The sequence below is a fragment of the Mastomys coucha genome, unplaced genomic scaffold (genome assembly GCF_008632895.1).
Source record: "Mastomys coucha isolate ucsf_1 unplaced genomic scaffold, UCSF_Mcou_1 pScaffold5, whole genome shotgun sequence".
Taxonomy (NCBI): Eukaryota; Metazoa; Chordata; class Mammalia; order Rodentia; family Muridae; genus Mastomys; species Mastomys coucha.
The window spans coordinates 118,227,335-118,239,814 of record NW_022196911.1 but is presented as its reverse complement, the minus strand read 5'-3'; the positions used below and the strand labels follow the sequence as shown (position 1 = coordinate 118,239,814).

Genomic DNA, 12,480 nt, shown 5'->3' with positions numbered 1-12,480 from the left:
TACTGGGAGCGCTCCCTGCGCAGGGTACTGGGAGCGCTCCCTGCGCAGGGTACTGGGAGCGCAGCAGCAGCAGCAGCGGCAGCCGCTGTGGTGGTACTGGGAGCGCTCCCTGTGCGGTGGCAGCAGCGGCGGGAGCTGCTCTACCTGGCAGCCGGGGTCCCAGCGGCCGCTCCACGTGGCCGTGTACCCTGTCTTCCCTGGCGGTGAGGAGCCAGTCGGTAGACGCAAACTGCCTTGTTCCCGGGTTTCGGCACCAAAATGATGGGTTTGGCTCGCAGCGGCGCGTCCACAGACACCAGATACAAGCAGCTCTGTGTTTTTGGAAGTTTAATTAGGGGGGGGGGGAGTGAGGACCGCGGCGCGTGAAGGGAGAGAGAGGGGAGAGAGAGCGAGAGATGGAGGAAAGTACCCATATATTTATATGTGTGGTGACGTAGTAATCCAGGTAAAGGTGGGAGCTGAACCCAATGGATTCTGGGAATATGGTCGCCGTTGCCCTGGCGACAGGTCTGTGGACCCACCCACATATCTGCCGCAGGCAGGTTCTGGATGCTAACACCGTGGGTATTTGGTTCGCCCTTTTAAGAAGGAATGCAATGTCCACCTTTTGGTCTTCCTTCTTCTTGAGTTCCTTGTGGTTTGTGGGTTGTTCTTCCCGTATTCCAACTTCTGGGCTAATATCCACTTACCAGAGAGTGCATACCGTGTTTGTTCTTTTGTGATTGGGTTACCTCACTCAGGATGGATGGATTCTCCAGATCCATCCATTTCCCTAAGAATTTCATAAATTTAATTGTTTTTAATAGCTGAGTAGTACTCCATTGTGTAGATGTACCACAGTTTCTGTATCCACTCCTCTGTTGAGGGACATCTGGGATTTTCTTAATCAGGTTATTTGAAGTGCTACCCTACATGTGGGTAGAACCTTCAGGTGCCTGTGTCCTTAATGCTCCCTGGCAGGTTCACCTACCTGTTGCTATTGAAGATGGACTACTGTGCTTGTCTGATATCAAAACCCAGCTTCTCCTCTAGGCCTTTGAGCATCAGATTGTACTACTGAGGTACGCAGCTTTATGGACTGCAGGGTTCTCAGCCCTCCAGTGTGAGCCAGTGTTGAAGTACTGACTGAACCAAACTATTGTCATTGTCAAAAGAGATCATCACAGCTGAGCCTGTTGACTCTCTACCTCCCTCCTAGGAGGAGAAGTTGGGAGGGGTCATGGAACCCTCATCTGAGTATCTATCACAGCTGAGCCTGTTGACTTTCTACCTCCCTCCTAGGAGGAGAGGTTGGGAGGGGTCATGGAACCCTCATCTGAGTATCCAGCTACCCTTCCCAGCAACTTGTATGCAATTTTGTCCTAATTACGTAGTATCTTGGGAGAAGGTTAGAGGATATAGATAGTGTGGAATGACCAGGTGAAGGGCATCCATCTATGCAGCTCCAGGGAAGCTGTCATCCCTGCAGACCGTCTAACATGGCCAAATCCTGCCCATAACCCCTCACCCATTTCTCTGTAAGTAAGTTTAATAAACTCATCAGTTCCCCAGGTTTGTTGTTGAGACCTTAGGAGGAGTGGGAGATGTTGTTTATGTCTTCCTCCAGGAAGGAATGTTAGCAACGGTTAGTCATTGATTGATAGACTGCCCAGACGTATTGTTTAAGTCAGCCCTATAAGTGCTCTCTTGATATGTATTTCCTCTATCTGTTCTGGTTTTCCCTGGAACCCTGATTAATAAGCCCTATAGGTGTTCAGTTATTTCCTTCTTGTAAGTATGGAGAGTTATATCCTTTTTTTTTTTTAAAGATTTATTTATTATATGTAAGTACACTGTAGCTGTCTAAACACACCGGAAGAGGGCATCAGATCTCATTACAGATGGTTGTGAGCCACCATGTGGTTTCTGGGATTTGAACTCAGGACCTTTGGAAGAGCAATCAGTGCTCTTAACCCCTGAGCCATCTCTCCAGCCCCGAGAGTTCTATCTTTTAACATATTCATATCTTTTGGCATTTTTTTAAATGTTGTGATTCATTTGTTTTCCGAGTTGGAGTTTGTTTGGCTTTCTAAATGTCAATTTTTGTTGGTTTGAATGTATCTGGGGAGTTTTCAGCTGTTATGTCTTCTGTTAATTTTTCTCCTTATTTCTTTCCACCACTTGCAGCTTACACCATGTGCACATAGTGTGCTCAGTGGTGGTCCATATTCTCTGGGTTTTTCCTTCTTTTTCTCTGTTTGTCAAGTAGCAAAACCTTAATGCATCTATTTTCAAGTTTCCAAATTTTTCCAGTGTCAATGTAGTCTTGAGTCTACTACTAAAAATCAATTTCTGTTGTTATACTTGGCAGCTTTAGAAATTTTATTTGGTTCTTTATTCTTACGTCTGTATTTGTGAATGCTGTGTTGAAAAAATATGACATTGTTGCAGCTTTATCTGTAATCACGACTCTCCTTGCATTTAATGTATTTGTAATGATTGCTCTGACTCTCAGCTTTAAACCTGATGTCTGGCTGTCCTTACCGGAAGTTCCTGCTATCTGCCCTTTGCCCTGAGTGTAGGGCATGCTTTCCTGTTTCTTTTCATATCTTCTGTTTTTTGCTGGAAAATGACAATATAAATAGCTGCTGTCTGGTTGCTACTGAGATGCTTAGTGATGCCTCAGAGGCAAGTTACCTGCAACAGTCTTGGCTGGACTGTGGATGTCTTTCTCTTTCCACACCTTCAGCTCAATAACTGCTGATTGCTCAGGTTTTGTGTGTGTGTGTGTGTGTGTGTGTGTGTGTGTGTGTGTGTGTCTGTGTCTGTGTGTCTGTGTTGCTTTGTTTTGTTTTCAGTGACACTGTGGGGCACAAATTGCTACAGAGACTAATCCAGAAAACTTTCGCCCCCTTTGAAGAGACAGTACCTGAGGTCAGTGTTTTCAGTGGTAAATCTGTCCGGCCCCTGTCCCCATCACTTCTGTAGGTTTGTTGTTGTTGTTGTTGTTGTTGATGATGTTTTTAGGATATCTAGGCCTGGGTGTCACTACATTGTTATATGTGAGGCCTGTACCTTTGGGGACTGTGCTCTGCTAGTTCTAAATTTCTATGGCCACTGTGGTGGTTTGATTCGGAATGGTCCCCAAAGGCTTATATATTGGAATCTTGGTCATTAGGGAGTGGCACTCCTTGAGAGGGATCAGGAGGTGTGGCCTTGTTGGAGGAAGTGTGTCACTAGGGGTGGGCTCAAAAGCTCAAGCCAGGCCCAGTGCCCCTCTATCCTGTAGCTGTGTTTCTCGCAATGCTGATAATGGATTAAACCTCTGGAACTGTAAGCAAGCCCCAGTTAAGTGCTTCCTTTTATAAGAGTTGCCGTAGTCATGGTGTCTCTTCACGCAATAAAACATTGATGAAGATAGGTGGTATACTCCAGTCTGCTCCAATTGTTAAAGAAGCCGAGGGCTTGTGACTGGCTGGACAGTAATCCTGATGTCAACTCAGCTTGTCTCTCCCCATGGGATGCCTGCCCTATGAGCTAAGATGAGGACATGAGTTTAGTTTGGCTTTCATTAGATTTTGACTGTGCTCAGGTTTTTCCCTCTTGAAGTAAGGGACTGAGTTTTAAAAGAGACTGGGTGTTTTAAAGACTGGGATTTAAAAAATTTGGAATGTTTATATTGTAATGCTGCTATTAATATGTGATCTTGGGGAAGAGCAAGAAAGAAAGGATTATGGCTTAACAGTGATGCGTTGGCATGTCAAGGGGTCAGATCCTTCTGTATCTGGGAAGGAGAAACAACTTCATATCACTGTTGCCTATGGCTTCTGCTTTGTAGAGCTGGGAGGGAAGGAGGGGGAGCCAAGTCTGGTCTACACTGCAGACATGCACTGTACTCACCGAGTTTGGGGAGATTTTCTTGGATAATTGTATCTTCATTTGCTGTATACTTGGGACTAGTCATTTCTAGAGACCATAAATGGTGTTTTATAAGTACTTCTCAGCAGCTTTTCTGAGGAGCAGAACACTTCATGCTGCCATGCCGAAACACAGCTTTAGGTCTTAGAGTGCCCTTTTTCTCCTTGGTGACTCTTAACTCCTTGCTCTGCTGATTTAGTGGTCAGCCTAGGACTTAGAGTGTGTGCCTTTAACTTATTGGCCACTGCCCTTTGAGGGCATACACCAGAGTCAGGACCTGTAGAGAGTGCACTTGCTTACACATTACCATTTGGCCTCTGCTGCTACTGCTACCCAACACTTTCACACTTTACCTTACGTGGTTATGAATCCTCAGTATGTTATCTAATTTAGTTTATAGATTTGTGAAAGGGATATCAACAAAGAGAAGACATTTCTCTTATCTCCTCATGCCTCTTTTTCCAGGGTCACTCTTTGCTTTCTGTAGATAGAGATTCCCATGTTACTATTGTCCTTCTGCCTTGAAGGACTTCTACAGACATTTTTTGTAGTGATAGTCTTCTGGCCATGTCTTTTTCTGATGGTGTGAATGTTGGCAGGCAGTTCTGTGATTTCCCTTCTACCTCTTTGTTGACCCCAGTTTTCCCCCTGAGGGTGGTGTCCACCCATTCATCTTGAAGCGCTTTCCTCTCCACCCTCCTCTCCCTTCCTTCTCATCTCTCTCTTTCTTGCCCTCATTTCCTTCTTTTCTTTTCCTTCCATGCAGTTCATTTCCCTTTTTCAGACATTTATGGAAAAGAAGAGTGGTTCCTCCTGTTTTACATAGGTGGGAAGTGAGTTCCCTCTAAGTGTTATCAGGTTCCTGACTGTACTGCCGTCTAATTACCCAGTTTACACAGTTCAGGATCCTGGGGTAGGATTAATCAACTTTATTGTTTATTTCCTCCTCTACCTGTAGTTATATTTTCAAACATTATTTTGGACTTTCTATGTAGATGGTTTAATCCTGATTAGATATATATTTTTCTATTTTTTACTTCTGTATTTTTGCTTGGCATGAGGTAAGAAGCATATCTTTTATATGTTGTGTGGAAGCATCACCTATCAATAAAAAAGCCAATGGCCAATGAGCTGAGGCAGGTTTAGAAGGTGGGACATCTGGCAGGGGGAGAGAGGGGAGTTCTGGGAAAGAGTCAGGCAGGGGATGTGCCTTAAACTCTGGAGGAGACAGTCACATTAACCTGAGTAGAGGTGACCAACCATGTGTGTCACTTAGAATAGAAAGAATGGTTATTGAGATATGAGGTAGTCGGGGAACAGAAGCAAGCCTATTGGTCTAAGCATTTACTAATAAATATTAGTAATTACTAATACTTACTAGTAATTAGTAATTACTAATAAATATTAAATCATCATTTCTGGGAACAAAGAGGACAGGTAGAAAAAGCATGCAGTTACAGTGATAGGAAGTGACATTCATGATGTCCTCAATGCCCCTGACTTGGTAGAAGGAAGTAAGTGACCACTTGGTAGCCAGGTAGAGGCTGGGATGTGAGAGAGCCTTGCTACACCTTCACGTGGCCCACCATACTGCTGCTCCTCCCAGTGATGAAGGCCTACCAAACCCAAAACAAACAAAACCAAAAACCCCCAAACTAAAAACAAACAAACAAACAAACAAACAAACCACTTTTTTTTTTTTACAAATAAATGTTTGCTTTGATTAGTGAAAACCTGTTCTTCCTTCTGGAGTTTTTGTTATTATAATGTAGTTTGAGGGTCTGTTCTCCTAGGAGTTCTTTTGCTATTTGCTTTGCCAGTAAGTGGATTCCAGCAGGTAGACCATAGAAGTGATGTAAGCATGAGACCCAAAGCATAGTGTATTTGGTGCTAATGCAGGGAGCAGCAGTATCCTGGGGCTGGATTTCCTGAGTGTTACAACCTTATAGATTCTCGAACCATCTCGTCTCCATGGTAACACTCTGGTTTCTACTCACATCTTCTTTTCTCTTTATTTCCCATTGAAAATGTCTTCTTACTTTATCTCTTCAGTTTTCTGAAGCTACTACTTAAAATGATCTTTGTGCCTGGGATATAGATGGTAAAGTATTTAAGATTCCTACTTGTCTTCAATGCCTTTAAAAGTCCTAGTTTGTCTGGGTAAAGAATTCTACAGGCAAAATAGTTTGTCTCAGAATTGTAAAGGATCACCTCATTACCTTCTAGTGTATTTTATGATCCTTGTTATTTTAATGGTATCTTCTTTGAAATATACCTTAAAAGATAGTTAATACTTCAGTATTAACCCCCATTGGGGTCCCTGTGTTCAGTCCGATGGTTGGCTGTTGGTTTGCTTTCTTATATACCCCACTACCAACTTTCTTACACCCCACTACCACATGACCAGGGTTGGTGTCACTTACAGTGGGCTGGGCTACATCAGTCATCAGCCAAGAGCATGCGTTGTGATAGCCTGGATGTGTAGAGCCTGCTGCTGCTGGTAAGTCCCCAAGCCTGGGCTCTATAAACAGCTTCCTTTGAGATCTTGGAGTAGAGTTGTGTGGGTGGAAGGGGGAGATAGCAGGAGGTGTGAGTGTGCTTGGCATAATATGATGGCTCTCAGGAAGAGTTATAAGAAGAGACAAGCTGTGGTGGCTACACAGCTACTCTCCCTTTGCTGCTCATGTTGCATCTGGATGGCTGTTTTAAGGAGCATGGGATAGTAGAGGACTTGTGGTCCTCAGGTCACTTAGTGATCCTGCTCCAACCCCTTTCTCGATACCTAGTGATTCATCTATCCCCCCTTAGCCCCCTACTCTCTTGTTGCTTAGTGATCCTTCCTTCTTGCCTGCCTGCCTGCCTGCCTACCTGTCTACCTGCCCACCTGTTTGCCCGCCTGCCTGCCTGCTCGCCTGCCCACCTGCCCATGTGCCTACCCGCCCGCCTGCCTGCCTGCCCGCCTGCTTGCTTGCTTGCCTATCTGTCCGCCCGCCTGCCCATCCTCCCTCCCTCCTTCCTTCTATCTTTCCCTCCTTCCTTTATCACCATCTCATTGTATAGCCCAGGCTGGCATCAGCCTTAAGTAATCCTCCTGCCTCAGCTTCCTGTTATTATGTGCTACCATGTTTGCTTTACTTGATGTTTGTTAGGAGAGTGAGCTCACCCAGTTCTCGTTTCAGTCTTTGGCCTATCATCGTCCCCCAATAGCCAGACACCAATCTAGGGAGCATGGAATACAGGGTCGCAGTGTTTTCAGGACCTTGGACATAGTTTGTCTGCTTTCTCAAAGTAGCTTATACTTCACCCACTCCTAATCTGGAAGCCTGCTGTGCTGATGTTACACAGCCCTCTGTGGTCTCCTGCTAGTGTTTAGTGTATTTTGTGTGTGTTGTCCTGGGTGAAGTACAGGGTAGATATTGGAAGCTGAAGTCAGCACTATTGGGCTGCTAAGGCCTGTCAAGATGAAACGTCGCCTTGGGAGTGCTGCTTGAGGAAACAGTGGCATGAACAGTGTTTAAGGCAAAATTCAAATAAAACTGCTTTCTAGGTCTAAAGAGATGGCTCTGTCAGTAAAGCATTTGCCTTACAAGCATGAAGACCCAAGTTTAATTCCTAGAATGTGTGTTAAAAAAGGTGGGTGTGGTAACATATTTGGAGAAAGGCCAAGCCCTGGACAGCCAGCCAGGCCTGCTTAGTGAGATCCAGGCTCATGAGAGACCTGTCTCAGAAAAGAAAATGGACAGAGTCTGAAGAATGAGACCCAGGCAACATTCTCCTGACTTATCTCATGTTGTACATCTGGAAAATGTTAATATTTTCCAGAAATTATTTCCTAGTTTTATTGTCTTTACATTGAAATAGAAAGCTACGTGGGTTCCTACACAATGTATGTTTCAATCTCTGAAGCATGAATTTGAAACTAAATGTACTTTGATAGTCTTTAATTAAGAGGGATTTTGCAGCTTCTGTCATTGAATAGACAGAGCATTCATTTTGATAGCCAATGTTTCTTGTCTCCACTTTAAAGACAGATTTCGTCTTTCATAAAACCTGAATTGCTTGTCACTGAGTTATATCATGACCGAATGCATTCTGTCTATGACAAGGACCACAGGTGGAGTGCTGGGAGGTGACATCACCTCACTGTCTGTGGGAAGTGAATGAGAATTCATGGCAATCCTGTATGGCACAGTGGAGTTTAACTGGTTCTTTGGAAAGATATGTTTTCCTGTAATATATTAAGTAGGACATATTACCACCTTAGTCATAAATTGAAACATTTTGTTTTTAGGAATGCTGGGTAATTTGGAGTGGGTTAAGACTCACTTTTTTTTTCTAAGACTCACTTTTTAAAAATAACATAATCATATAACAGCAGAAATACGTTTTGTCATGTGGCTTTTTGCAAAGGCAGAGTGAACCACAGCCTACTGCTCCTCTCTAGGAGTTAGGAATGTCAATATCTCCATGGAGCTAGGTTTGTCCTGTTGGAACCATAGCAACCAACTACCCTCACAAAGGGGCTGGCCTCCCCAGACATGGAGCCCCCCACACAAACATTGACTTTCTTCAAGGCAGTAATATTAGAGCAAATTCCTTGTCTTTGCCAAACACAAGATTCATTGTGAGAAACTTCCAACATCCTCAGTGGGTTAGGACCCCCTTAATTACAGATTCAAGGATTCAGTCTCTCTTAAAATCTGAATTTCCATAAGCAACTTTTGTGACAGAATTCTCTTAACTTTAGCGTGCCTGTGAAGAAGGATTTCTTGTTTTTGTTGTTGAGGTTCTGAGGAGGTGTTTATTCTACATGCTTGCTTTGCTCTGCAAGGGATGGCCCTGGGGTTTCCTGGTAGTTGAAGATCTGTCTCATGGCAGGCTTTCTTGGTCATCTCCTCCTTTGACTTTGTTTATGCTTATGTTTTTTCAAAATCTGGGCCATTGTTAACTGGTTTGGACTGGCCAAGTTCTAGAGATTAGTGCTGGAAATTAAACTTCATATGAACCCCGCAGAAGGACACAGGTTTCTGTTCTGGTTGGATCTTAGGGGCATGAGCAAATAGGGCAGCTTGTGTTGTGTCTTGCTTTTCCATTTTCATTCATAGCATTGCTCCTCCTGTCCCCTGGCGTCTCTGTCTCTCTGTCTCTTTTTCCCCCCACCCTTGTGTGTGTGTGTGTGTGTATGTGTGTGTGTGTGTGTATGTATGTACATTTGGCTGGTGTTCTCTCAGGACTGACAACTTTTTAAAGCTTGTCTTAACTTCAAATACCAAAGAGATTTATTGTTTTAACTCTGTACACATCTATTTTGCTTTGTGTAATTTTCTCAGTGGCATCAAGACTGTAACCATCTGGTTGATGTGACTCAGGTGTTGGTTGTCTCTTTTCCGGGAAGAGTTCACCCTCCTTAAAGCCGCATTAGCACCCTCTTCTGGTCTGAATACCTTTGGCACCCCAGCTGAGCTTGGGTTACTTTTTGTACGGTGCCCCAAATTTCCAAACCTCTGTAACTCTCTGTCCATAGGGTGAACCTGAGCCCTCTTAGCCCAACAGTCAGCTCCTGCAGAAGTGGTTTCTTCTTCATTCTAAACTTGTGTGTGCCCAGGGTTCTGCATGCACTGTAGCTTTTCTGTTTGTGTTGATCAAAGCACAGTTCTCTCTGTGATTCTCCTTGTGGTGATTTTTGTCATTTAAGTTCTTGTGTTTTCTTAGCACCATTCAATGAGTTGCTGCTATGAGGTGTTTGTTTTGCTTTTTTTTTTTTTCCACAACTCACTTGTAATATCTTTGAAGGAAATGATTTTGTAAAATACTTTAATATGTATCCCCTGGGGATAAGGCATCCCAGTCCTTGAACCTGAGGCCAGGCTGGGTGCTCCATCCAGGACAACCACTTTCCCAGCTCTCTAGCCCAGAAGGTCCTCTTTGCTTGAGTTCTGTGTCCCCGTGTAGTCTGCTTCTTTGTGTTTGACCCCTGTGCTCCATCCTACAGTAAGGGTCACCTTCATTGCTGTGTGAATCCTTGGGCTGGTTCGCTGTCAAGTAAGTTGTTTTGTTTGTTTTTGTTTTGTTTTTCCTTCAATTTAGGCTGCCCCAGCTCTGGACTTTTAGGATGACTAATCATGACTAAAAGTTCTCTTGAGTCTGTGCTGAGCAATGAATGTTTGATCTAGGCTGAGTGTGTACACGCCCAGATGTGGCAGACTTTGTCGGTCAATTTACATTGGCCAGCTAGCCTTCCATGAAGTATTCAAACTGAAGCATTTACCAATCAGTCACACATAAATATGCTTTGTGCTGCTTTCATGTAAGCAGACTTTTGTACTCTCCTCAAGGATCTCTTATTTTTACTTTAATATAGTTCCAGATGCCTTATCCTTGGCATTCTCTAATATCGTCACTGTATATGGGTATTGCTTTCTATATACCTTCATTTTATTCCTTCAGAATTGTACCTGAAGTTTGGGTGGTCATGTGAAATGACCTTGGCTTTCTTGGGGTGTAAAGTACATTGAACTTGATGCTGCTGAAAACTGAATTCTAAAAGAACTGTTTTCTCTTTTTCTAACAGTTGGATACTCTAAAAACCAAGCAATCGCACAGAGCTCAGGGTCTTACCTTTGCTTTTTGGATTCAGTAAGTAGCTCTCTGTTTTGTTTATAGTGTCTTTGTATATATTGACCAAATAATGATTGAGAATTTTAGTAGGGTTCTTAAAAATAAGTTTCTAGACATATTAGGGTGAATCTCTAAAGTCAAATTTAATAGGTTGTTGTTACATGCTGCCATAGCCTCTAGTTAGCAATAAATAACACCATATAAAAGGACCACAGGGAATATAAAAATAAGCAAAGTGCTAGCAAATATGATACTTAAGGGATTAAGAAATGGAAATGGAACAGTTCATGACAGCTAGAGCTGTCATATGAAGCAGATCCATTTGTAAAGGTAAGGAGAGGACGGGTCAGATAGACTTATACAGAAATTCAGACCAACCAAAGTTACATTAAAATTTAAACTTGAGCTGGCTGGTGGTGGCACACGCCATTAAATCTCAGCACTTGGGAGGCAGAGGCAGGCAGATTTCTGAGTTTGAGGCCAGCCTGGTCTACAGAATGAGTTCCAGGACAGCCAGGGCTACACAGAGAAACCCTGTCTCGGAAAAAAAAAAATTAAATTTGTGACCAAACAAATTAAATTAGCAAAATACTTCCACAAAGCAAGTTAAGTATTTTCTTTTCTTTTCTTTCTTTCTTTTTTCTTTTTTTTTTTTTTTTTTTTTTTTTGAGACAGGGCTCTCTGTGTATCTCTGGTTGTTCTGATACTCATTTTGTAGACCAGGTTGGCTTCAAACTCAAAAGAGATCCACCTGCTCCTGCTCCCTGAGTGCTGGGATTAAAGGTGCATACCACCACACCCGGCCTCAACTAAGTGTTTTCAAAATGTAGATAGTATTTCAGACAGGGTGAGTCAGCACCACATAGACAGCATGAATGTGCATTTTGTGGCCATGACTCCTAGTTTTCACCTCTTGGTCTCTCAGGGAAAAATTTGTATGCAAATCTTGTTTATTCTGACAGAAATGAGAAACTGGTTGCTGTGTGCTGGCTGAGGAACACTGACAGACCGTCAGAAAACGGTCACGTTTATGTTGATGCTCAGGAGTGGACACTTGGTTGTAATGGATGAACAGAAACTCTGTACAAACTGTGCTGTCCTTAAAAGTTCTCATAGAATAAAGCAAAGCAAACAGAGTCTGTCTTAAAAAAATATAACTTTTATGAACTTAAATTACTTCATAGGTTAGGCTCCTGGCTTCTTAGAAATGTGCGCACCAGGGCTCATGGAAATGTTAGCCATTGGCTTATGCAGCTGTTATAAGTTTTGTCTGTTTTCAGCTGATGATTCCAGGTACACAGAGGTGAGAAAATGCATAGACTAGAAAATGAAGCCTCCCTCCCATGCTAAGGACAAGAGGAGACCTGATCCACAGGGTTGCCTTGGGAGGTCTGACATTTTGAAGTCAGAGTTCTGCATAATGTTGTATTTACTGTATTTAGATAGCACATTTGTCAGTAACTTACTGAAGACAGATGTTGCCAGCTGGATGAGGAAGTGTGGCTGTCACATACTGTGTGTGATTTTTGTATTTGACCTATCCGTTTTAGTGTGAGGTTATTTATCAAACAGCTTTGGTATTAGCTGTGTAGAACACACTTCAGCTTTAGGAAGCAGCTGAGGAATGTCAGTTTTTGGCCCAGAGTAGGCCTTGTGTGGGCTGCTGCCGTGCTGTGCTGGGCTGTGCCGTGCTGTGCCGTGCTGTGCTGTGCTGCTGTGCTGTACTGTGCTGTGCTGTGCTGTGCTGTGCCGTGCTGCTGTGCTGCTGTGCCGTGCTGTGCTGTGCTGCCATGCTGTGCCGTGCTGTGCCGTGCTGCTGTGCTGTGCTGCTGTGCTGCTGTGCCGTGCCTTGCTGTGCTGCTGTGCTGTACTGTGCTGTACTGTGCTGTGCTGTGCCGTGCTGTGCCGTGCTGCTGTGCTGCTGTGCTGTGCTGTGCCGTGCTGTGCCGTGCTGCTGTGCTGCTG

At 43.7% G+C, this 12,480-nt stretch overlaps 1 protein-coding gene across 5 annotated transcripts in view; it reads left to right on the top strand.

The window, feature by feature from the left end:
- The window catches only part of B3gntl1 (UDP-GlcNAc:betaGal beta-1,3-N-acetylglucosaminyltransferase like 1), a 67,897-nt gene that overhangs the window by 15,759 nt on the left and 39,658 nt on the right, over window positions 1–12,480 (top strand). For 4 of the 5 annotated variants that reach the window (XM_031352604.1, XM_031352603.1, XM_031352601.1 and 1 more), the window contains exon 4: window positions 10,469–10,533. In XM_031352604.1, the coding sequence (XP_031208464.1) occupies window positions 10,469–10,533 (65 nt within the window). Of the gene's footprint in view, window positions 1–10,468; window positions 10,534–12,480 lie in introns of those variants that run through there. The other variant, XM_031352605.1, reaches the window with a different exon arrangement.